At 41.5% G+C, this 26,049-nt stretch overlaps 1 protein-coding gene across 1 annotated transcript in view; it reads right to left on the bottom strand.

Moving 5' to 3' along the window:
• Window positions 1-26,049, bottom strand: part of tmtc3 (transmembrane O-mannosyltransferase targeting cadherins 3) — a 126,893-nt gene that overhangs the window by 65,141 nt on the left and 35,703 nt on the right. The window contains exons 4-6 of the mRNA XM_084169073.1: window positions 23,585-23,684; window positions 22,229-22,344; window positions 21,041-21,213 (exon numbers count right to left, since the gene is read on the bottom strand). Coding sequence (XP_084025199.1) covers window positions 21,041-21,213; window positions 22,229-22,344; window positions 23,585-23,684 — 389 coding nt within the window. The remainder of the gene's footprint in view (window positions 1-21,040; window positions 21,214-22,228; window positions 22,345-23,584; window positions 23,685-26,049) is intronic.

The following is a 26,049-nucleotide window of genomic DNA, read 5'->3' as shown; positions in this document are numbered from 1 at the left end:
GTGCCTGCCAGTCAAGTTCTTCCACACCAACCGACAAACCATTTCTGTATGGACCTTGCTTTGTGCACGGAACTAAGGGGCTTAGCCCGAACCATGAAAAACAGCCCCAGACCATTATTCCTCCTCCATCAAACTTTACAGTTGGCACTATGCATTCGGGCAGGTAGCGTTCTCCTGACATCCGCCAAACCCAGATTGGTCCGTTGGACTGCCAGATGGTGAAGCGCGATTCATCACTCTAGAGAACGCGTTTCCACTGCTTCAGAGTCCAATACACCCCCTTACACCACTCCAGCAGACTTAGCATTCCGCATGGTGATCTTAGGCTTGTGTGCGGCTGCTCCGCCATGGAAACCCATTTCATGAAGCTCCCGACGAACAGTTCTTGTGCTGACGTTGCTTCCAGAAGCAGTTTGGAACTCGGTAGTGAGTGTTGCAACTGAGGACAGACGATTTTTACACCATACGCGCTTCAGCACTTGCCGGTCCCGTTGTGAGCTTGTGTGGCCTACCATTTTGCGGCTGAGCCGTTGTTGCTCCTAGACCGTTCCACTCCACAATAACAGCACTTACAGTTGACCGGGGCAGCTCAGCAGGGCAGAAATTTGATGAACTGACTTGTTGGAAAGGTGGCATCCTATGACCTTGCCACGTTGAAAGTCACTGAGCTCTTCAGTAAAGTCATTCTACTGCCAGTGTTTGTCTATGGAGATTGCATGGCTTTGTGCTCTATTTTATACCTGTCAGCAACGGGTGTGGCTGAAATAGTCGAATCCACTAATTTGAAGGGGTGTCCACATACTTTTGTATGTATAGTGTATCTCAAAATATAACCCATCATGGTAATTGAGTATAGCTAGCGATAATTCCAATGGTTTTGTTGACAATAGGAAAAGAAGAGCAGTTTTTACTTGGCTAAAGGAAAAGGATTACCATATTTATTGTTTACAGGAAACTCATTAAATATATTCTGAAGAAATGGCCTGGGAATAAGAGTGGAATGGTCAAATCCATTTCTGTCACGGGCTAAGGAATTCAAAAGGTGTTATGATCCTATTTAAAAAAACAACGTAGATCTTGAGGTTCAATCCGTTTAAATAGATCCTCAAGAAAGATGGATTGCAATTAATATACTACTTGATGATAAACAGATATGGCTCCTAAATCTATATGCACTGAATAATGATGATCCAAACTTCTTTGAAAATATTTATAATAATCTAATTAGTCTCCAAGATACAGATAACAATTATAAATGGTAGGGGACTACAACACAGTTTTAAATATGTCAATGGACCGTAAAGGCAATCATACTACCAACTATCACCCTCTGGTGCTCAGAGATTCCAAATATTAAAAACACATTGGAATTGATATTTGGAGGCTTAAAAACCTGGATCTCGTAAGATATAATTGGAGGAGGCTTAATCAAGCTAGTAAGATTGATTATTTTCTGGTATCATTTTCTATGGTGCCAAAAGTTTAAAAAAAAGTATTGATTGAGGATCGAATGCAAATCAGATCATCAACTTATATCCCTCCATTTAACTATGACAGACTTTCCATGAGGACGGGGGTATTGGAAACTTAACCAGGGTTTAATGACTGACACTTTCTTAGCAAAAACTAAGGAATTCATACACATTTTTCAAGCACAATACAGGTTCAGCGGACCCACTTCTCGCATGGGATGCCTTTAAATGTGCCTTTAGAGGCCATTCAATTCAATTTCCATTGCAAAAACAAAAACGGTATCGGTCAATGTAGAAAAGACTTACAACAGTAATAGAAAATCTAACATTACAAAACGCAAAACAAAAAGGACTTTGAGGAATTCTTTGAGGAAAGATAGGGTTTCAATTATCTAGAAAACAGCAAATTACTTTTTCCTAAACCTTCAATATAGAAACGCAACCAAAAATAACCTACAGAAAATATACTGAACAAAGATATAAACACAACATGCAACATTTTCTACGATTTTACTGAGATACAGTTCATATAAGGAAATCAGTCAATTGAAATAAATAAATTAGGCCCTAATCTATGGATTTCACATGACTGGGCAAGGTCACAGCCATGGGTGGGCTTGGGAGGGCATAGGCCCACCCACTTGGGAGCCAGGCCCAGCCAATCAGAATGAGGCTTTATAACAGACAGAAACACTCCTCAGTTTCATCAGCTGTCTGGGTGGCTGATCTCAGTCGATCCCGCAGGTGAAGAAGCCAGATGTGGAGGTCCTGGGCTGGCATGGTTACACATGGTCTGCGGCTGTGAGGCCGGTCGGACGTACTGCTAAATTCTCTAAAACGACGTTGGAGGTGGCTTATGGTAGAGAAATGAACATTCAATTCTCTGGCAACAGCTCTGGTGGACATTCCTGCAGTCAGCATGCCAATTGCACGCTCCCTCAAAACTTGAGACATCTGTGGCATTGTGTTGTGTGACAGAACTGCACATTTTAGAATGGCCTTTATTGTCCCCAGCACAAGGTGCACCTGTGTAATGATGCTGTTTAATCAGCTTCTTGATATGCCACACCTGTCAGGTGGATGGATTATCTTGGCAAAGGAGAAATGCTCACTACCGGGGATGTAAACAAATTTGTGCACAAAATTGGAGAGAAATATGTTTTTTGTACGTATGGAACATTTCTGGGATCTTTTATTTCAGCTCATGAAACATGGGACCAACACTTTACATGTTGCATTTATATTTTTATTCAGTATAGTTACAAACTATGGAGAAATCCTTATCTCACCAAAGGAGATTTTGAATGAGGAAGTAAAACATTTTAAACAAATGTTCTCGTCAAGTTGACCCTGGTCAGTCAATCGACTGCGCTTCCCTCTGTAGCTGGCTTGACGGTTAACCAGTCAACTTCTAGTGAATCTTTCTTTTAATTTCAACAATTTACTACCTGTGATGTGCTAGATGCCTTGCTTAAGATTAATGTAAACAAAATCCACTGGGGCTGATATGCTTGATCCATTTTTGCTGCAGCTCTCTGCCCCAGATTGCTGAATCATTAACCTTTTTTTTCTTCTGACAATTATATCTGGTACTATCCCCAAGGTTTGGAAGGTAGCCCATGTACTTCCCCCTTCACAAAGGTGGTGACCCTTGTGACCTAAATAATTATGAACCTATTTCTAAACTTTCTTGCCTAGCTAAAATATTAGAAACGTTGATTAATTCTCAGCTAGGATCTTTCTTATCTTTGAAATATGTTCTAAATGTACATCAGTCAGTTTTAGACCAGGTCATAGCACTATCTCTGCTGCATCCCTAGTCATAAATGATGTGGTTAACTGTATGGATAAAAGGCAACATTGTGCTGCCCTCTTTATTGACCCGTCAAAGGCATTCGATACTGTTGATCACTCACTGCTAATTCAGAGGCCTTTCTAGACCAGGCTGAATTGTAACTGGTGTAAAAGTACTTGACAGATAGAACTCAATGTGTAGCTACTGATGGTGTTAAATCAGGTTTTCTGGACATAACAAAAGGTGTCCCGCAGGGGTCAATTTTGGGTCCTATACTTTTTACGGTTTACATTACCAATATTGACTTGTCTGTAAAAATGTTTTACCTGCACTTGTATGCCAATGATACTGTTGCTATTGCCCCCACAGTCTGAACTACAGTCTGCATTCATTGTATTACAGAAAAACGTGATTGACCTGAAATGTATATTGAATGCAGGTAAAACTAAGTATATGTTGTTCTCTAGAGCACATAAAAATAACTGATGATTTAAACATATGTACTTTGGATGGTGTCCATATTTATTGTGTCCCTGCTTACAAACATCTGGGCATTTGGATAGATGAAAATATGTCTTTTAAAAAGCATATTAATGAGTTAGTTAAGAAGCTGAGAATAAAAATGCTTATCTTTTACAAAATAGGCCATGCCTCTCACTAAATAGTAGATAACAGATTAATCAGTAGACGTTCCAATGGGTCCTAGACTATGGTGACATCATCTATATGAACGCAGCTGCCAGTTAATTAAAGCCGTTAGATGCAGTTTATCATAGCGCACTGCGCTTTATTACGGGCGACAATTTTAGTACACATCACTGCATTCTCTACCACAAGGTTGATACATTGCTATGTTTTCATGTATAAAGCCCTTTTACAAAAACTCCCACTGTACCTAACATCATTACTAAACTTTAGACTTTCCTTTGGTCTCTACCGAGTTAGGTAAATCAGCTTTTAGTTTTCTTGCACATTATTTGTGGAAAAATCTTCTAAATGTTCTTACAATGTGATGTTTTGGTGCCTCTAGGGTAATTCAGAAAGCTGATTGAGGACCTTATTACTGATGAATGTGTTTACTTATGACTGTTTTTCTTTCTGCTTTCATTATGTATTTATATTTTGAAGTGTGTTTTTCTGTAATTGTTGTAATTTCTGTAATTCAGGGCTCATTTGAAGAAACCTTGGTGTCAGTATGACTCACTGATAAAATAAAGTTTAACCTCTTAAGGATCAGACCCTTCTTTTCAATTTCCTCCTAAAATGACATACCCAAATCTAACTGCTTGTAGCTCAGGACCTGAAGCAAGGATATGCATATTCTTGGTACTATTTGAAAGGAAACACTTTGAAGTTTGTGGAAATGTGAAATTAATGTAGGAGAACATAACACAAAAGATCTGGTAAAAGATAAAACAAAAAAAAACATGTTTTCTATTTTCATTTTTGTTGCATCATATTTGACATGAAAAATAAAAGCCATACATTCAGATAGGAAGCTGGAGGTAATTTAGATGTTGTCTACAAAAGGGCAACAGTGTATGTGCAAAGTGTCAGACTGATACCTTCAAGAATGAGGGAGCTACATAACATTTAGTATGAAGTCACCCAGGTGTCCCTCACGAGTTTGCCCAAATGTACCCAAGTGGCCGAATTGGTAAATTGATACATTCAAGTACATAACTATAGAGAACATACAAAAATGCTATGGTAATAAAAAATACAAGTTTACACACTCCCAGGAATGTCATACATGATGGATCATTAGCTTCCCTACATAAAAGGTACTAACAGGAGATGCGACGAGAATGCTGATCCAATGCTTCCCAACACAGAAGTGAACTATTTAAGATAAGGGCCAAGTTAGTTGGTCGACCAAGAGTCATCTGTTCTTTTGACCAATTGATTGGTTGAAATGTTTTAATGTGTATTTTTCCATATATTGACACATCCTATGTGTTTTATTAAAATCAACTATATTCACTGAGCTTGTCTGATGCTTTAAGCACACGTTTTGATTAAATAATTAAGACACACAAATGACTAGAGGGAGTCCGACCAGCAATTGATTAGATTGTGCCGGGCCGGGCTCAGACTTGCTGCGCTGTGTTAAAAAAAAAAGATAGCGAGTGACTGTGACTAGCAAGAGTCATCTCCCTCTCCTCCCTGCTGCAGCAACCACCACAGAACATCAAAGTGTTTATCGCGCTGTCCGTGGCGCTGAAGCTGCAACATAATTACAGCCATTTCTGACTGAGAAATTCTGTTACCAAAATCCCTCATTTGTTTAGAAAAAACATTCACTATTCCCTCAACCCTTGCTCGTTTTACATGACACATGTATGCATCGCATGCATGTGACCAAATACCTATTCACACGTGACTAGTATACTAGAGAACGTTGGTTATGTAATTATCACTCCAGAATGTCCGTTATTCCAGAGGACGATTCGGACGGGATTAGTTTTTTTCCAAACTGCCCCCTGTAATTCTTTATTTTTTTCCAATAAATTGACAGTTATGACGCAAGCCTGGAAGTTTTTATTATAGGCGTGAAGATACAGTATTTCCACATGTCCAGGTGATAGGGCCACACTGATAACACAAGCTTGGTTCCCAAGTTTCTAAACCGTACCAAACCATATTTCCTATAGTGTCGCCATAATATTTGAATTGAGGAAGTGTGATCATAATCATTCGGATATTTTAGCAATCCGCAGTACGTCCTAAATGCCCCCCAGCCTTCAGATGTGAGCTAAACAGTGCAATTGCACTTGAGATGCATTTTAAGGCTATGGATGAGAAAGTCAATTTATCATTTCCAAACGTTTAGGTCAGTTAAATGCTGCTGCTTTGCAAACTATTAACAGCAAGGGTTGCATTAAATAGGCTCAATATTTTTTACTGATGCATATGGCAATATTCAATTCATACGAACAAAACATATAAACAAAAGCATTCACTGTGAAAGTTGCTAGGCTACATGTAGGCCATTTATATATAGCTTATGCGCAGCACTTCATTCAATTTATCGAATTAGTTATTGTTATCTTCCGCAAACTGCGAGCAACACCAGTTCTCTCAAAACACAAGGATGTCGATTCGCACGGGACTAATATTATCAGAGGACATTGGAGTTCGCCAAAAAACTGTAAGTTATTCTGGCTGGAATTGTTACTGCCATGGCCGATTCGGACGGGACAAAAATGACAGATGTGGTACTTTGTGCTCGTGCACATAATTACATTACCCAACCTCACCCAGGTAAAACTAATCCCATCCGAATAGGGCCTGACCTATAGCCAGGCCCGGTCTTAGTAGTTCTGCTGCCATAGGAGAGACCAAAATATGTATTTTCCAGAAGTTGAAGTTACGTTCAATGTAGGTTCTGAACGAAAGGTGAAAAGGTATTTTCCATGTTTAAAATATTTATTTTCAAGGACGCTGAAAAGGCATATTTTCCGGACATTGAAAAATACGTATTTTCGGGACGTTGAAATCAGGTTCATTTTCGGTTCTGAATGAAAGTTGATAATACTTATTTTCCTGATATTGAAAATACGTATTTGACAGACATTGGAAATATTTTTTTCCCGGATGTTAAAATCACCTGCATTTTTGGTTCTGAATGAAAGTTGAAAATAATCTATGTTTGGACCACACCAAGGCCGGTATGGACCGGACCAAATCTGAGCCAAACATAGACGTCTATGATTGGTTCAGATTTGGTCACGACCGGACCAAAAACCAATGTCGGTGGATGTGGAAATCAAGGCCGGTCCGGAACTGCACAAATCATAGACCAATCAAAAGGACCAATCAAAAGGACAACTTCACCGCATCAAAGGGACGATGGACGGGGCCATGTACCGTCAAATCTTGAGTGAGAACCTCCTTCCCTCAGCCAGGGCATTGAAAATGGGTCGTGGATGGGTATTCCAGCATGACAATGACCCAAAACACACGGCCAATGCAACAAAGGAGTGGCTCAAGAAGAAGCACATTAAAAGGTCCTGGAGTGGCCTAGCCAGTCTCCAGACCTTAATCCCATAGAAAATCTGTGGAGGGAGCTGAAGGTTCGAGTTGCCAAACGTCAGCCTCGAAACCTTAATGACTTGGAGAAGATCTGCAAAGAGGAGTGGAACAAAATCCCTCCTGAGATGTGTGCAAACCTGGTGGCCAACTACAAGAAACGTCTGACCTCTGTGATTGCCAACAAGGGGTTTTGCCACCAAGTACTAAGTCATGTTTTGCAGAGGGGTCAAATACCTATTTCCCTCATTAAAATGCAAATCAATTTATAACATTTTTGACATGGGTTTTTCTGGATTTTTTTGTTGTTATTCTGTCTCTCACTGTTCAAATAAACCTACCATTAAAATGATAGACTGATCATGTCTTTGTCAGTGGGCAAACGTACAAAATCAGCAGGGGATCAAATACTTTTTTCCCCCTCACTGTATGTGGTAAGCCTACCGTTTGTAAAACACCAAAAAAACGACATATGTTGGCTCGTGATTATTGGGGTGTAGCCTACCATGTCGGCCTGCAAAACAGGCCGTTACATTGGCTTTATTAGTCCTGATCATGTGACTAATCAATTTAGCTATTAAAGCTACCCAACTTTATCAGGAGTTATCACAAGCCTATTTGCAATGTGTTTACACAGAGTGAAATGCAGAATAATTTTATTTTTCGCTATGATCAGCTTGTCAAAATGTACAGATACAAACTTGAAACCACTGATCATGACAATGGGTTGAAACTCCTGGACAACAGTTGATTGTCCATTCCATATTGTCCATTTTACTTTGACCTGTCCTGTTTTTAGGATATGTTGCTTTAACATGACAGCTCATTTGTTTTATTTGATTGAGCGCCATTTAGGTTAGGCTATTTGATCAGAGAAACCTGCATGAAGTAAAAAGTGTCAGTCTCATTACATTGTCATACATTTTATCTCCAGCTTGTAGGCTTCAGAAAAGGCCAGATACTCATTCTACCATATCCTATATCTGCTACAGGATTTTTGTTAGATAATTATTTTGACAAGACGTTGCGTCTCTCCAACAGCACCCTGGAGAGGCATGCTGGAAATGGACAAGCAAAATACAATGCGCCCCTGCCTTGGACAAAGTAGGCACTGCTTATCAAAGGGCGGCATCAGCGCTCACCTAAAAAGCCCATATGCCACTGGTTGAGAGAAATTGTCTCTTTGGTTATAAACTCTGAACACCATAACGTGTTACAGCAAAATGGATGCAGAGGATGTGACAAATAAACGTGAAACGGGGGAATATTTACAGGTTGCTCAGGAGGTAAAGGGAAAGTCAGATGTGTGGAATAAATGTGACTAGTTGTGGAAAATACTGGAGATAAACAAAAAGAAGGTAAGGAGCAAGCGCTGCGTACACATTATGGGTGCCAAACAGGTGCTGTATAGATTACAATATAATTTTTCTGACCGTTTGGAACAATGTAAACACTAAATAAGGTATAAGCATACCAGAGAGTCTGTTGTAACGTTTCAAAATCATGAATGACTCGTATGCTGTGTAATGACATGAACGAATGAATGACTGATTGATACAGTAGCCTACAGAAATATTGAAATATAGGCCTAAGTAAGCTAAGGTATTAAGACTAAACAAGATGTGCTCTTAGGGCTACAGCTCGATGGTGGTTATACAAGGCTGCTATACTAAGCCTACTAATGATAATGACATTACTTATTAAAATAATAATAACAACAATAAGAAGGAGATCAAGAAAAAATAGCATTATTTTTCCAACAATGTGTAACAGTGTTAACACTAAAAAAATTATAAATAATACCAGAGAGGCTGTTCTAACGAAAAAAAGTGTAAAGCCTTTATTACAGCAAAGCAAAGATTAAAAACTGCAGAATTTGTGAAATAGTTTACTTGACATGTCGTTGTGTGTGGCTTGGTGCTCACGGAATCAGTAAGCTATTAAACAAACATTCAAACAGGCAACAGAAGCAGGATCTGTCTTATTTCTGTAGATATAGTGCAATCGGAAAGTATTCAGACCCCTTCACTTTTTCCACATTTAGTTACGTCACAGCCTTATTCTAAAATTGATTAAATAAAAAATGTCCCTCATCAATCTACACACAATACCTCATAAGGACAAAGTGAAAACAGGTTTTTAGAAATTTTTGTAAATGTATTAAATATAAAAACAGATCTTATTTACATAAGTATTCAGACCCTTTGCTATGTGACTCGAAATTGAGCTCACGTGCCTCCTGTTTCCATTGATCATCCTTGAGAGTCCACCTGTGGTGAATTTCTACAGCATTGAAGGTCCCCAAGAACACAGTGGCCTCCATCATTCTTAAATGGAAGAAGTTTGGAACCTTCCTAGAGCTGGCTGCCCGGCCAAACTGAGTAATCGGGGGAGAAGGGTCACCCTGACAGAGCTCCAGAGTTCCTCTGTGGAGATGGGAGAACCTTCCAGAAGGACAACAATCTCTGCAGCACTCCACCAATCAGTTTCCTCTCTCCTCACTTCTTAGACAATAAGGCGAGGGCTGTTTTCTCATCTCCTCATTCTGCTGCTGCCCACGTATCATTGTTCTCAACACCAATATGCTGGTTAACTTCGCTATTATGCAAATAGCAACATAGTAGGAAAAGGTGGCAATTCAACAGCGCACTGATGCGTTTCAGAACCGTGGACAGTGACCGCATTTGTTATAAAATATTATTATTTTTATTAGTGTTGCACCATTGTTCTTATGTAATATAACCATATACAATTTCAGTAGCACGTCTTCGACTGATTGACTGTGCCATCCCCACAACCACCACAGTGGATCAGTCCACTCAGCTCAAATCAGACAGGTGTCTTGCACACCATGATATTCTGATTTATTTTTTGCTACTGCTCGACTAAAGAAATCTCAGTCGACCAACAGCCTATCGACCAAACAATCGACCAGTCGACTAAATAGGGTCAGCCCTAACCGGATTGGTGCACATTAAGAAGAGTGAGAAATTAAAAAAGTTCTTAGCTGAGAGTTGGCCAGGGATTGTCAAACTTTGGAAGGGCAAGATCACTTGGAAATTGGGCTGTAGTTGTCTAAGTCTGAAGGATTTCCTCCTTTTTGTAGGGGGAGGACAGGTGCCGCTTTCCAGATCTTAGGGATAGCGGCAGAAACAATTGTCTAGTAAAAAAATATAGGTCAATGGTTCTGCAATATGTGGGGCAGAGGGCTGCAGTAAGAATGAATCAAGTGAATTTGGCATCAATCTTTAGGAAAGCACTTAGTACATCATAGACATCAAATGGTTGAAATTAAGGTTGTCACAATACCGGTATCGCGATAGGAAACCAAACATGAAGGAAACTGAATTTCCTGAGGAAAACAGTCCTAATGTTGGAAACAAGCAGCCTTATACTGTTACCCACATGTTCCTTTTCCAAGCTATAGTACACATCACTTTACATACATTAGTCTGCTTTGTGTTTTCCTTTTGCCATGGAAAATCAGGTATCGTAGTATCGTAATACTGGTATTGTGAAAACCCTAGTTGAAATGAAATTAAAGTATGTGAGTTTAGTGCATCTACAATCTGTTCTGAGGTGACTAAAGGACTCCCTCCAGTGGAATGAGATGCATTTTCAGAGACTCTCTTTTCAAACAGGTGGCCAGCTGAAGCAAAATTATTATTGCTTCAGCTGAGGCGCATTTTGAAGATGCTGGAACAGTCCACATTTACTTTCAATCTCCAAACAAAACGAGTAATGAATAGAACAATCTGACAACCCCATAGTAGAATAGTTTATCTATTTACCTAGGCGGCTTGTTGTGTGTTCTGCGAGAAAAATATTCCTCTCGAGGCGCATTCAAGTTGTGAGTGCCAGAGGGAGGGACTTCCCAGAATAAGAAAATATAGGCTGCTAAAAGTATTTAATAAGTCAACTCAAACTTTTGCCAGCAGCACCCGTTTACACTTTATATGGCCTGCGTATGTCCTAATGAACAAAAGCCTGAATTAATGTAATAATTAACTGACAATTAACAGTTACCGAAAAACAAATAGGCCTACCTGCTTGCACTTTGTGCATGCAGTGTAACCATCTACCGTATTGTTATCCTTCCAAACTGGGGATTTCACTCGCACAGCACCTGTTTCCACGATGGTGTTATAGCCTATACCCTTATCATAACCTTTCTTTATATTTCTCTGGTTTAGCCTATGATAGCCATTTTAGCGTGAGCTAGGCTATCCAGGGAATGTAAACTTGGCAACGTGTTGTACTCGCACGTGAGGAGAGGGAAATTAAGCTCTGCGTGTGGACAAATTACACTGAACAAAAATATAAACACAACATGTAAAGGTTTGTTCCTGAGCTGAAATAAAATATCCCCGAAATTTTCCACACACACAAAAAGCTTATTTCGCTAAGATTTTGTGCACAAATTTGTTTACATCATGTTAGTGAGCATTTCTCCTTTGTCAAGATAATCCATCCACCTGACAGGTGTAGCATAGCAAGAAGCTGATTATACAGCATGATCATTACACAGGTGCACCTTGTGCTGGGGACAATAAAAGGCAACTCTAAAATGTGCAGTTTTGTCACACAACACAATGCCACAGTTGTCAAAAGTTTTCAGGGAGCGTGCAATTGGCATGCTGACTGCAGGAATGTCCACCAGAGCTGTTGCCAGAGAATTGAATGTTAATTCTTCTACCATAAGCCGCCTCCAACGTCATTTTAGAGAATTTGGCAGTGCATCCAACCGGCCTCACAAACGCCGCCATCACCTCAAGTTTCAGTTTGATAATGCACGGCCCCATGTCGCAAGGATCTGTACACAATTCCTGGAAGCTGAAAATGTCCCACTTCTTCCATGGCCTGCAAACTCACCAGACATGTCACCCATTGAGCATGTTTGGGATGCTCTGGATCGACATGTACGACAGCGTGTTCCAGTTCCCGCCAATATCCAGCAGTGTCGCACAGCTATTGAAGAGGAGTAGGACAACATTCCACAGGCCACGATCAATAAGCTGATCAACTCTATGCGAAGGAGATGTGTCGCGCTACATGAGGCAAATGGTGATCACTGACTGGTTTTCTGATCTACGCCCCTACCTATCTGTGACCAACAGAAACATATCTGTATTCCCGGTCATGTGAAATCCATAGATTAGGGCCTAATGAATTTATTTCAATTGACTGATTTCCTTATATGAACTGTAACTCAGTAGAATCGTTGAAATTGTTGCGTTTATATTTTTGTTCAGTGTAAAACGTTTTTGCACCACACCGGGACCGTTCCCGGCTCCACACACTCAAAGCGTGTGTGGCTGGTAGCCTTATGTCTGCCTCACCGCTCACAGAATGGAATTCGCAACACAATGCTACACAACAAGCTCCTTGGTTGTTAAAAAGAGTATTATCTTATGTTTTTCAAAATTGCATGTATTTTTTCCCGCTTTGAGAGAGTAATGAAAAAGTGCTATAAAAAGGTTTAATAAATTATTATTACTACTACCACAATGGCTTCAGTATAATCTTTTTTTCAGCCTTCACTACCTTCCATTGACCCTGGTTTGGTTCCAAAGAAAATAGCCTCTCATGACTGTGAAGGGGCTGGTATTCATGATCCACATACCTCAGGACCACGAGAGTTAGAGTTATAGTCTACATGTCATCGATAAGGGATAAACCAATGACTGTTAGCTCCCACACATATAGATTGTGATTATCCAAATATGCAGCATTATTATGTCTGGGAACTGGTTATTCTTCTGATAACACTAATTCTGCGATACAATCTGGAGACAGGCAGAGGATTAACTGCTGAACGATTACAACAAAAGCTAATCTTTAGGAATGTAATCCACATGATCCCATCAGGTTGTTTCTGTCTGTGACTGACTGGAGATTCCTAAATAATGAAGATTTAAAATGTTCCCAAGTTCTTCTGATTTAGTTGAGCCGGACACTCCCTGACCCTGTTAAGGTTTAAAACCTAGAACCAAAAACAATATTTCACATTCCATTGGGGAATTATACAATGATAGAATCTGATCATGGACTTATATTTAGGATATCCAGGGATATAAACTGTGGAGAAGATCTGCAAAGAGGAGTGGGACAAAATCCCTCCTGAGATGTGTGCAAACCTGGTGGCCAATTACAAAAAACGTCTGACCTCTGATTGCCAACAAGGGTTTTGCCACCAAGTACTAAGTCATGTTTTGCAGAGGGGACAAATACTTATTTCCCTCATTAAAATGCAAATCAATTTATATAATTTATATTTTCAGGATTTTTTTGTTGTTATTCTGTCTCTCACTGTTCAAATAAACCTACCATTAAAATTATAGACTGATCATGTCTTTGTCAGTAGGCAAACGTACAAAATCAGCAGGGGATCAAATACTTTTTTCCCCTCACCGTATGTGTCAGCAATCACAGCTAATGAAGTCAGTAAAAACCTTAACAAGGAGTTGGAGTCAGTTTTGAATTGGATGGCCAGTAATAAACTGGTCATGAACATCTATAAAACTAAGAACATTGTATTTGGTACAAATCAATCCCTAAGCTCTAGACCTCAGTTGAATCTGGTAATGAATGGTATGGCTGTTGAACAAGGTGAGGAAACTAAATTATTTGGTGTTACCTTATGGTGTAAACTGTCATGGTCAAAACATAGATTAAATAGTTGTAAAGATGGGGAGACGTATGTCCATAATAAAGAGATGCTCCACTTTTTTGATACCTCACTCCAAAAAGCAAGTCCTGCAGGCTCTAGTTATGTTGTATCTTGAGTATTGTCCAGTCATGTGGTCAAGTGCTGCAAAGAAATACCTAGTTAAGCTGCAGCTGGCCCAGAACAGAGTGGCACATCTTGCTCTTCATTGTAATCAGAGGGCTAATATACGGTGGGGAGAACAAGTCTTTTTGCAGGTTTTCCTACTTACAAAGCATGTAGAGGTCTGTAATTTCTATCATAGGTACACTTCAACTGTGAGAGAAGGAATCTAAAACAAAAATCTAGAAAATCACATTGTATGATTTTTAAGTAATTAATTTGCATTTTATTGCATGACATAAGTATTTGATACATCAGAAACGCAGAACTTAATATTTGGTACAGAAACCTTTGTTTGCAATTACAGAGATCATACATTTCCTGTAGGTCTTGACCAGGTTTGCACACACTGCAGCAGGGATTTTGGCCCACTCCTCCATACAGACCTTCTCCAGATCCTTCAGGTTTCGGGGCTGTCGCTGGGAAATACGGACTTTCAGCTCCCTCCAAAGATTTTCTATTGGGTTCAGGTCTGGAGACTGGCTAGGCCACTCCAGGACCTTGAGATGCTTCTTACGGAGCCACTCCTTAGTTGCCCTGGCTGTGTGTTTCGGGTCTTGTCAGAATGATGTTTCCACCTCCATGCTTCACGGTTGGGATGGTGTTCTTGGGGTTGTACTCATCCTTCTTCTTCCTCCAAACACGGCGAGTGGAGTTTAGACCAAAAAGCTCTATTTTTGTCTCATTAGACCACATGACCTTCTCCCATACTTCCTCTGGATCATCCAGATGGTCATTGGCAAACTTCAGACAGGCCTGGACATGCGCTGGCTTCAGCAGGGGGACCTTGCGTGCGCTGCAGGATTTTAATCCATGACGGCGTAGTGTGTTACTAATGGTTTTCTTTGAGACTGTGGACCCAGCTCTCTTCAGGTCATTGACCAGGTCCTGCCGTGTAGTTCTGGACTGATCCCTCATCTTCCTCATGATCATTGATGCCCCACGAGGTGAGATCTTGCATGGAGCCCCAGACCGAGGGTGATTGACCGTCATCTTGAACTTCTTCCATTTTCTAATAATTGCGCCAACAGTTGTTGCCTTCTCACCAAGCTGCTTGCCTATTGTCCTGTAGCCCATCCCAGCCTTGTGCAGGTCTACAATTTTATCCCTGATGTCCTTACACAGCTCTCTGGTCTTGGCCATTGTGGAGAGGTTGGAGTCTGTTTGATTGAGTGTGTTGACAGGTGTCTTTTATACAGGTAACGAGTTCAAACAGGTGCAGTTAAAACAGGTAATGAGTGGAGAACAGGAGGGCTTCTTAAAGAAAAACTAACAGGTCTGTGAGAGCCGGAATTCTTACTGGTTGGTAGGTGATCAAATACTTATGTCATGAAATGCAAATTAATTACTTAAAAATCATACAATGTGATTTTCTGGATTTTTGTTTTAGATTCTGTCTCTAACATAATTGAAGTGTACATATGATAAAAGTTACAGACCTCTACATGCTTTGTAAGTAGGAAAACCTGCAAAATCAGCAGTGTATCAAATACTTGTTCTCCCCACTGTATATACTATGCAGGCCAGTCTCTCTTGGCTAAGAGTTGAGGAGAGACTGACTGCATCACTTCTTTTTACAAGAAACACGAATGTGTTAAATTCTAAATTGTTTGCATAGTGAATTTACACACAGCTCTGACTCACACTTACCCCACCAGACATGCCCCCAGGGGTCTTTTCACAGTCCAAAAAACAGAAAAAGCAACCCCTCACGGCACAACGCCTCTCCCCTATTTGACCTAGATATTGGTGTGCATGTATTGATATGTAGGCTGTGTGCCGTTTCTTTTACTTATGTACAGTGGGGGAAAAAAGTATTTAGTCAGCCACCAATTGTGCATGTTCTCACACTTAAAAAGAGGAGAGAGGCCTGTAATTTTCATCATAGGTACACGTCAACTATGACAGACAAAATGAGGAAAAAGATTCCAGAAAATCACATTGTAGGATTTTTTATGAATTTATTTGTAAATTATGGTGGAAAATAAGTATTTGGTTACCTACAAACAAGCAAGATTTCTGGCTCTCTCAGACCTGTAACTTCTTCTTTAAGAGGCTCCTCTGTCCTCCACTCGTTACCTGTATTAATGGCACCTGTTTGAACTTGTTATCAGTATAAAAGACACCTGTCCACAACCTCAAACAGTCACACTCCAAACTCCACTATGGCCAAGACCAAAGAGCTGTCAAAGGACACCAGAAACAAAATTGTAGACCAGCACCAGGCTGGGAAGACTGAATCTGCAATAGGTAAGCAGCTTGGTTTGAAGAAATCAACTGTGGGAGCAATTATTAGGAAATGGAAGACATACAAGACCACTGATAATCTCCCTCGATCTGGGGCTCCACGCAAGATCTCACCCTGTGGGGTCAAAATGATCACAAGAACGGTGAGTTAAAATCCCAGAACCACACGGGGGGACCTAGTGAATGACCTGCAGAGAGCTGGGACCAAAGTAACAAAGCCTACCATCAGTAACACACTACGCCGCCAGGGACTCAAATCCTGCAGTTTCAGACGTGTCCCCCTGCTTAAGCCAGTACATGTCCAGGCCCGTCTGAAGTTTGCTAGAGTGCATTTGGATGATCCAGAAGAGGATTGGGAGAATGTCATATGGTCAGATGAAACCAAAATAGAACTTTTTGGTAAAAACTCAACTCGTCGTGTTTGGAGGACAAAGAATGCTGAGTTGCATCCAAAGAACACCATACCTACTGTGAAGCATGGGGGTGGAAACATCATGCTTTGGGGCTGTTTTTCTGCAAAGGGACCAGGACGACTGATCCGTGTAAAGGAAAGAATGAATGGGGCCATGTATCTTGAGATTTTGAGTGAAAACCTCCTTCCATCAGCAAGGGCATTGAAGATGAAACGTGGCTGGGTCTTTCAGCATGACAATGATCCCAAACACACCGCCCGGGCAACGAAGGAGTGGCTTCGTAAGAAGCATTTCAAGGTCCTGGAGTGGCCTAGCCAGTCTCCAGATCTCAACCCCATAGAAAATCTTTGGAGGGAGTTGAAAGTCTGTGTTGCCCAGCGACAGCCCCAAAACATCACTGCTCTAGAGGAGATCTGCATGGAGGAATGGGCCAAAATACCAGCAACAGTGTGTGAAAACCTTGTGAAGACTTACAGAAAACGTTTGACCTGTGTCATTGCCAACAAAGGGTATATAACAAAGTATTGAGAAACTTTTGTTATTGACCAAATACTTATTTTCCACCATAATTTGCAAATAAATTCATTAAAAATTCTACAATGTTATTTTCTGGAAAAAAAATTCTAATTTTGTCTGTCATAGTTGACGTGTACCTATGATGAAAATTACAGGCCTCTCTCATCTTTTTAAGTGGGAGAACTTGCACAATTGGTGGCTGACTAAATAATTTTTTTCCCCACTGTAGTTCTGTTGAGCGGTTCTTGTCTATTAAATGTTCTGTATTATGTCATGTTTCATGTTTTGTGTGGACCCCAGGAAGAGTAGCTGCTGCTTTTGTAACAGCTAATGGGGATCCTAATAAAATACCAAATACCTAATAATACTTCAATGTACATACAATGAAAAATATAAAAATATGTATTTAAATCTAGAAATTCAACAACAAACGCTGTTTAGCCTGTGCATCTTTTACAGCATGTTATTGCTTGTCTTGCTGCTCAAGTGGTTTGCAAGTGATTTCCTTTTTTCGAATGGCTGTCAATTCCTTTCGATATAATTTTTCACTGCGCTATGTCCGTCATGTTCAGTGCATCTATTTGCAATGCATCAGTGCAACAATGCTGTCATAACCTGCCAAAGTGATCACACCAACGCACACTGACCTCAACTTTCCCAATCAGTTAATTTGGCCTATGCTGTGGGCCTGTTTTACATACAGCAATTAGCTAGAGCAAGCCTGCTTCTTTCCTCAAATAGGCCTAGTAAAAAAAAGCTTTTCTTGGGATTTCAAGAGAAGAGGAATAGCCTATTGCGCACGGGAACAGCTGGAAGAGAGTGGGGCTACAGATGTGTAGCCAAAGTAAGAAGCTAAATATTAGCTAGATATTAGGCCATTCATTAGCTAAATATTAGGGCTATAAATATTTACCTGTCAAAGCGCAAGAAAGAAACGTTTACAGATTATGAAATGGCAGATCTGTGCGTTCCTCCAGGCTGCACTCCGCAATCACCGGGCATGTTAAGCTCCCCTATTGATTAGGCATACGTTTAAGAAAATTCTACCTAAGCTACAACAACAATGCAGTGAGGAATTTATTATTGTCATCAAGTGAGTACACAATTATTGTCTATAGGCTGTAAACTGCAGTGAAATAACTAGCCTAGGCCTGTTTTTGCAACCATTTTCATCAGTTATGAGTCTATTCTCAACAGTTTAGAAGGTACAGAAAGGTACATTAGCAGGCTACTTATATGGAGTATTTTGTCAGGATGTATCGGTGCCAGGATACCATAGGAAAATATGGGCTTTTTCTGACACTGAGATAGATGCACTCTCTCTCCTTTCCAACTCCCCACCAGTTCTTAATGCTGTAGCCTATTTTACACTCTGCAAGCAACAGCAAGCATGCATCTCTCTTCCAATAGGCTATAAAGTTACATATTGTAGCTTTAATACTGCAGTGAATATATCCAGTCAATTTACACAGTGAAAGAAAAAAAAGTTATCAGATAACGAAATCCCAGGTAGCCTACATAAATAATCGCCACTACTATAGGCTATAACAGACTTGTAGGCTACACTTACATGGACAACGTTTTATATTCATTTTTATAATCATGCATTATTTGACTCGAGGACCAACAGAGGATAGTTTTTTCCACAAATAAAAACCTTACCCTGACGGAGATTCACACTCATGGCCGTCGTACCTTGCTGTCTCTGGGCTTACCGCCTTAGTGGAACACGCCACCAATTAGTGATAGCAGTAAGGGTAAATTACAGCTATTTGACAAGACCATGAGCGTCTTATACTTTTTTTTTTACGGTGTACGAATATAAAAACGTACATGGGCCTCCCAAGTAGGGCGCAGCGGTCTAAGGCACTGCATCGCAGTGCTGAGGCGCACTACAGCCTGGGGTTCAATCCCAAGCTGTGTCACAGCTGGCCGTGACCGGAAGCCCCATGATGCGGCGCACAATTGGCCCAGCGTCGTCCGGGTTAGGGGAGGGTTTGGCCGGCCGGGATTTCCTTGTCCCAACGCGCTCTAGCGACTCCTTGTGTCGGGCCGGGCGCCTGCAAGCTGACTTCAGGCGTCAGCTGGACGGTGTTTCCTCCGACACATTGGTGCGGCTGGCTTCTGGGTTAAGCGAGCAGTGTGTCAAGAAGCAGTGCGGCTTGGCAGGGTCATGTTTCAGGGGACGCATGTCTCCCATCGCTGCAACTCCCCTATGGACAAGGCTGTAACCACCAATCGGATATCACGAAATTCGGGAGAAAAAGGGGTACAAAATAAAAAAATTATACAAAAATAAAAATAAATGTTTTATTAGTGTTGCACCATTGTTACTATGTAATATAACCATATACAATTTTAGTAGCACGTCATAGACTGATGGACTGTGCCATCCCCACAACCTCCACAATGGATTAGTCCACTCAGACAGGCGCGAATCAGACTGGTGTCTTGTACACAAGGATATATATATTTTTTGCTACTGCTCGACTAAAGAAATCTTGGTCGACCAACAGCCTATCGACCAAACAATCGACCAGTCGACTAAATAGGGTCAGCCCTATTAGCTAGCCAATAAGGTAACATTACTGTACAAAGTGTAGGCAAATGGTAAACGGCCCGCGAGTAGATTTACAACGGCCCACGACAGTGTGGTGCCGGAGCAACAACCTCTCCCTCAACGTCAGTAAGACCAAGGAACTGATCGTGGACTACAGAAAGGGGGGGGGGGGGGGGACGAGCACGCCCCAATTCACATCGACAGGACTGCAGTCGAGCAGGTCGAGAGCTTCAAGTTCCTCGGTGTCCAAATCACTAAAGACTTAAAATGGTCCAAACACACATGCACAGTCTTCCCCCTCAGGAGGTTGAAAAAGTTTGGCATGGGCCCTCAAATCCTCAAAAAGTCCCAAAGCTGTACCCATTGAGAGCATCTTGACTGGTTGCATCACTGCCTGGTATGGCAATAGCACCGTCCCTGATCGCATGGCGCTACACTGGGGCCGACCTCCCTGCCATCCAGGACATCTATATCAAGGAGGTGGTGTGGAAGAAAAGCCCAGAAAATCTTTAAAGACTCCAACCACCCAAGCCATAGACTGTTCTCTCTGCTTCCGCACGGCAAGCGGTACCAGCGCATCAAGTCTGACACCAACAGACTCTTGAACAGCTTCTATCACCAAGCAATAAGACTGATAAATAGCTAACTAAATAGCTGCACGAACTGAGTTAACCTTGTATCTTTATTGACCTTTTATTTTTCTATATGCACACTCACAGGCCCTACGACTTGGAAACAACGGTACAGTGAAGCCTAATCATTACAGCAATTATTCTCTAGGATATTTTTTTTTATAGGCACAATGCTCCCAAATTAAAATGACAGGTCGCACAGCAAAATATCTAGGAGCATATGCGACCAAAACTTTAGAGCCCAGTCGATCCTATCCGGGGGACTGCAACAACAGCCCTTAAACCACAAAACAAACATTTCAACGTCTTGAAAATGCAGGTTCAATATGTATTCATTTTCTCAATCGATCTTGTAAACGCGATCCGTTTCTCACTGTATCTAGGCCTACACTTTTAAGGTCGAACAGCGGTCACTGATTAGGCAACAGACTATGTACTGGCGGGGTGAACAGCGAACATGAGCATAAACATGGATTCTAACAGAAACACAAAAATATGAACACTACCTTTGCCGTCATGGAAACGCATCCACGGCTCCACCCACCTGGTAAACACAGGAAGCTGTGATTGGATGACCTGGACCCTGATGATGACCAGCAGCAAGGTGCTGATGATGAGGACGATGAGCTTAAGGAGCGTCTGCAGGACAGCATAGGGGAAACCATCTTTACCCCTCAGCACCTGGAGGAGAGTATCCAACAGCACGGGCAGTGTAAACTGAGAGAGGAGGGTGAGAGGGAGACATACAGAGGGAGAGAGAGACCGAGAGAAAGAGAGGGAGAGGGGGATTGAGAGATAAAGACAGCGAGAAAAACAATTAAATGACTGATCTGTACACGGGATTCACAATGTGGTGAGAGGTCAGTTGTGTAGATTTTTCATTCTAGTCTAGTCGACCTCCGGTTGAGAAACACTGATCAGTTAACAATGTTTTATTGATACAAGGACTAGCCTTGTCCGAATACGATGCTTGAAGGCAAATCAACAGAGTGAAATCAAGCTTTTAAACCAAACTTTGGCTGTTCTATGAAGTGCAAACAAATCCTCAACTGACATAACCAAATGGATCAAGATTCTTTCATATTTGGGGGCAAAAATAGACAAACGAGTTCCATGATATAAACGCATCAGGAGCCAAAGCAAAGACTCTCCTTCATCTGAATACAAACGCATCAGGAGCCAAAGCAAAGACTCTCCTTCATCTGAATACAAACGCATCAGGAGCCAAAGCAAAGACTCTCCTTCATCTGAAAGCAGAGGCCTTAGCGTTGATAAAGTGTCAGAGACGAGGGAGAGCCGCTAAAACAGCTGCTCACCATCATTCCTTTTCAAGTACCCCTTCTGTAGTAAAAATGGGAGCAAGCCAGTAACATAAAAAAAACTAAATAAAAGAGAATCGTCCCATAACTCAAATCTATTACTGGGGTTTTGTCAGCGAGGGCGTGCAGTGTGAGTAATTGTTGAATCGATGGCGAGTGTTGCACTGTGGAGCGAGGTTACGTGCAATTACCCCTTGTGCAATTTTGTCCATTCCCATTTTGTTGTCATTCTGATGAGGGCCATTGACGCTCTAAACATCCTGTTTTTGACCTAAATTACACTATATTAATAAAGTATAATGTTTTTAATTGTAAGTGAGCGTTAAGCCTTTTCTTTGCAAAAGCTCATATCATTTTATGATTGCACCTTGTTTCACATTGGTTGAGCACCAACTTCTCCTCTCCAAACGTACCCCTTGTGCAACAAACACCTCGTGGACACAGCAGATGGCGATGACTGTGATGCCTTGCTCCTTGCATAAAGTGGCTGCAGCCACCAGAACCACAGTCACAGCAATGGGAGTCCACACTAGCGAGAGAGAAAGAAAGAGACAAAGTTGAAAAAAGAAGGAACATAGAGAATGGGATGTTGCCAGAGGTCATAACCTTGGTGCCCTCAAATCGTTTGCTGATGTCGACATAAGATGGGAGTTGTATTAATAACATGGCTAGCTAGCTAGCTAACATAGCTACATTTAGAGAAAACAAATTAAATGGTGGCTAGCTAGCTAGCATTAGCAAAGTCTGGTGGTCAATAAGACAGAGCTAGCTGGCTTTCATGCATTTCAAACGTGAACTTGTCAGAGGTGTCGGACTCAACGACAGTGGCTATACATTGGAGCGCTTCGATTGGTTGCCTAAAAGTCTGGGGCGGGGCTTAGCGAAGGGTCAGTTGCAGAGGTGTGTGTTCCAGATCTGCTTGACGCTCCAAGGAACACAGACGAAGTGAGTGCTTGACGGAAGGGAAAACCTAAGAACTAGGTTGTCTGATATAACAATAACATACAATGTTTAATACTGTATTTGGTTAAAGGCTGTATAAACCAACAAAACTCAATTCACCTCTAAAACTGGCCCTACTGAGGCTAGATCACCATGGTTCAACCTGAGTAAAATATGAGAGAAAAACAGTGACAACAGTAAGTCACTTCCCCATTCATCCCTCTCTCATGATAACTGTCATTACTCAGAAATTAAACCCCATCATGATTCCCTGAGTTATTATCTACCTTGTTACTTTTCTTAAAAAACAATTCACACATTCTTTCAGTCACTTCACTTCCCCATTCAGACAGCTGTCCTTATGATAACCGTAATCTCACAGAAATCAAACCCTATCATGATTCATTGGGAATGAATTCCATCTTCAACTGTCATCTTTCACAGCGCAAATGCCTTTATCTCTCAACACGCCCGCCTACGCGCAGACTGTAATACGTTTTTCTATCCAGTTGAAGCGGATACCTGACACTCAGAATGCTTCCAGCTGTCTAAGGTGTGCGGTGCAAAGCGACCGCATATGAGGGTGCCATAACGAGTCAGGTCATGGGTCTTGTTGTCCTCTGAGGGCTCAGTTTGTTTGCACGCAAACAACAGGGGGAGGGGTACAGTAGACTCACCGAATGACAGACTAGTGAGTAGGAGCATGCATCTCATTGTCCTGTTTTCCTCTGAAACGTGTGTGTGTGTGTGTGTGTGTGTGTGTGTGTGTGTGTCTCTCAAAACAGGGGGACAGTATTGGTGGAGGGCTACAGTAACAGTAGTTTCACCGATGGATTGATCGGCTCCATTAGATCTGGTGTAGGCCAGGAACGCAGCCAGGAGGAAGATGGAGGACAGGAGCTCCGCTCTTCCTACGACACCTGTCACCTGTAAGAGGAACCAAAAGTAAAAAAGTCAACATTTCTGGCACAAATATGTTATTTTCTCGTCAAACAATCGAGGAGGACCACTCTCCCCATGACACCCATCACCTGTCGGTCCATGCTATCAGGGATCCTTGGGACATCCCTACCCCCATTAAAATGTAAAATGGTAAGGGTTATGGTTAGGGTAGGTGTTAAGGTTAGGGTAAGGACGTCCCAAGGATTCCGGATAGCACTGACCATCACCAGTCAGAGGTACAAAGATGAAAGTAAACATTCGATGTCAACATTTCTGTCACAAATATGTTGTTTTCTCATGAATCATTCTAATCAATCAACATCCTTTAAAACACTTCCTCCTCGGTATCTCTGGAAGTTCAAGCCTTTCAACATCACTCTCACCATGCCTGGAATCTGCTGCAACCTGATTCTCCATGAAAACCACAAGCTGGGTGAATCAGGTCGCAGCAGATTCCAGGCTGTAAAAACAATCAAAAAGATAACCGGCACCTAGCCTAGGCATCAAGTCCTAAAATTAACATCCCGCCACATGCAGGTAGATTTTGGCATTGGCAGGTAAGATGTCCATTTCACTAGCCACATTTCACTGGCATTTGTGAATAGAAATAGTCAAGTATGATCACATTTACAGTGCATTCGGAAAGTATTCAGACCCCTTGACTTTGTCCACATTTTGTTATATTACAGCATTATTCTAAACTGGATTTAAAAAATAATTATCCCCTCACCAATCTACACACAATACCCCATAATGACAAAGCAAAAACAGGTTTTTAGAATTTTTCGCAAATTTATTTAAAAAACAGAAATATCACATTTAAGTAAGTATTCAGACCCTTTACTCAGTACTTTGTTGAAGCACCTTTGGCAGCGATTATATCCGAGTCTTCATGGGTATGACGCTACAAGCTTGGCACACCTGTATTTGGTGAGATCCTCCCATTCTTCTCTGCAGATCCTCTCAAGCTCTGTCAGGTTGGATGGGGAGCGTCACTGTACAGCTATTTTCAGGTCTCTCCAGCGATGTTCGATCGGGTTTAAGTCCAGGCTCTGGCCGGGACACTCAAGGACATTCAGAGACTTGTCCCGAAGCCACTCCTGCGCTGTCATTGCTATGTGTTAGGGTCATTGTCCTGTTGGAAGGTGAACCTTCGCACCAGTCTGAGGTCATGAGTGCTCTGGAGCAGGTTTTCATCAAGGATCTCTCTGTACTTTTCTCTGTTCATTTTGTATTTGTATTTATTATGGATCCCCAATAGCTGTTGCCAAGGTAGCAGCTACTCTTCCTGGGGCCAGCAAAATTAAGGCAGTTATACATTTTAAAAACATTACAATACAGTGGCATGCGAAAGTATTCACCCCCCTTGGCATTTGTCCTGTTTTGTTGCCTTAAAGCCTGGAATTAAAATTGAATTTTTGGGGGTTTGTATCATTTGATTTACACAATATGCCTACCACTTTGATGATGCAAAATATTTTTTATTGTGAAACAAACAAGAAATACGACAAAAAAAACTGAAAACTTGAGCGTGCATAACTATTCACCCCCCCAAAGTCAATACTTTGTAGAGCCACCTTTTGCAGCAATTACAGCTGCAAGTCTCTTGGGGTATGTTTCTATAAGCTTGGCACATCTAGTCACTGGGATTTTTGCCCATTCTTCAAGGCAAAACTGCTCCAGCTCCTTCAAGTTGGATGGGTTCCGCTGGTGTACAGCAATCTTTAAGTCATACCACAGATTCTCAATTGGATTGAGGTCTGGGCTTTGACTAGACCGTTCCAAGACATTTAAATGTTTCCCCTTAAACCACTCGAGTGTTGCTTTAGCAGTATGCTCAGGGTCATTGTCCTGCTGGAAGGTGAACCTCCGTCCCAGTCTCAAATCTCTGGAATACTGAAACAGGTTTCCCACAAGAATGTCCCTGTATTTAGCGCCATCCATCATTCCTTCAATTCTGACCAGTTTCCAGTCCCTGCCGATGAAAAACATCCCCACAGCATGATGCTGCCACCACCATGCTTCACTGTGTAGATGGTGTTCTCGGGGTAATGAGAGGTGTTGAGTTTGCGCCAGACATAGCGTTTTCCTTGATGGCCAAAAAGCTCAATTTTAGTCTCATCTGACCAGAGCACCTTCTTCCATATGTTTGGGGAGTCGCCCACATGCCTTTTGGCGAACACCAAACGTTGCTTATACTGTGCGCCTCCAATAGTCTGATATTAACTTGGGGACTGTGAAGAGACCTCTGGTGGCATGTCTTGTGGGGGTATGCATGGGTGTCTGAGCTGTGTGCCAGTAGTTCAAACTGACAGCTCGGTGCGTTCAACATGTCAATACCTCTCACAAA

Source organism: Coregonus lavaretus, assembly GCF_964263955.1.
Source record: "Coregonus lavaretus genome assembly, chromosome: 9".
Taxonomy (NCBI): Eukaryota; Metazoa; Chordata; class Actinopteri; order Salmoniformes; family Salmonidae; genus Coregonus; species Coregonus lavaretus.
This window is presented reverse-complemented; position numbering and strand designations above follow the sequence as displayed.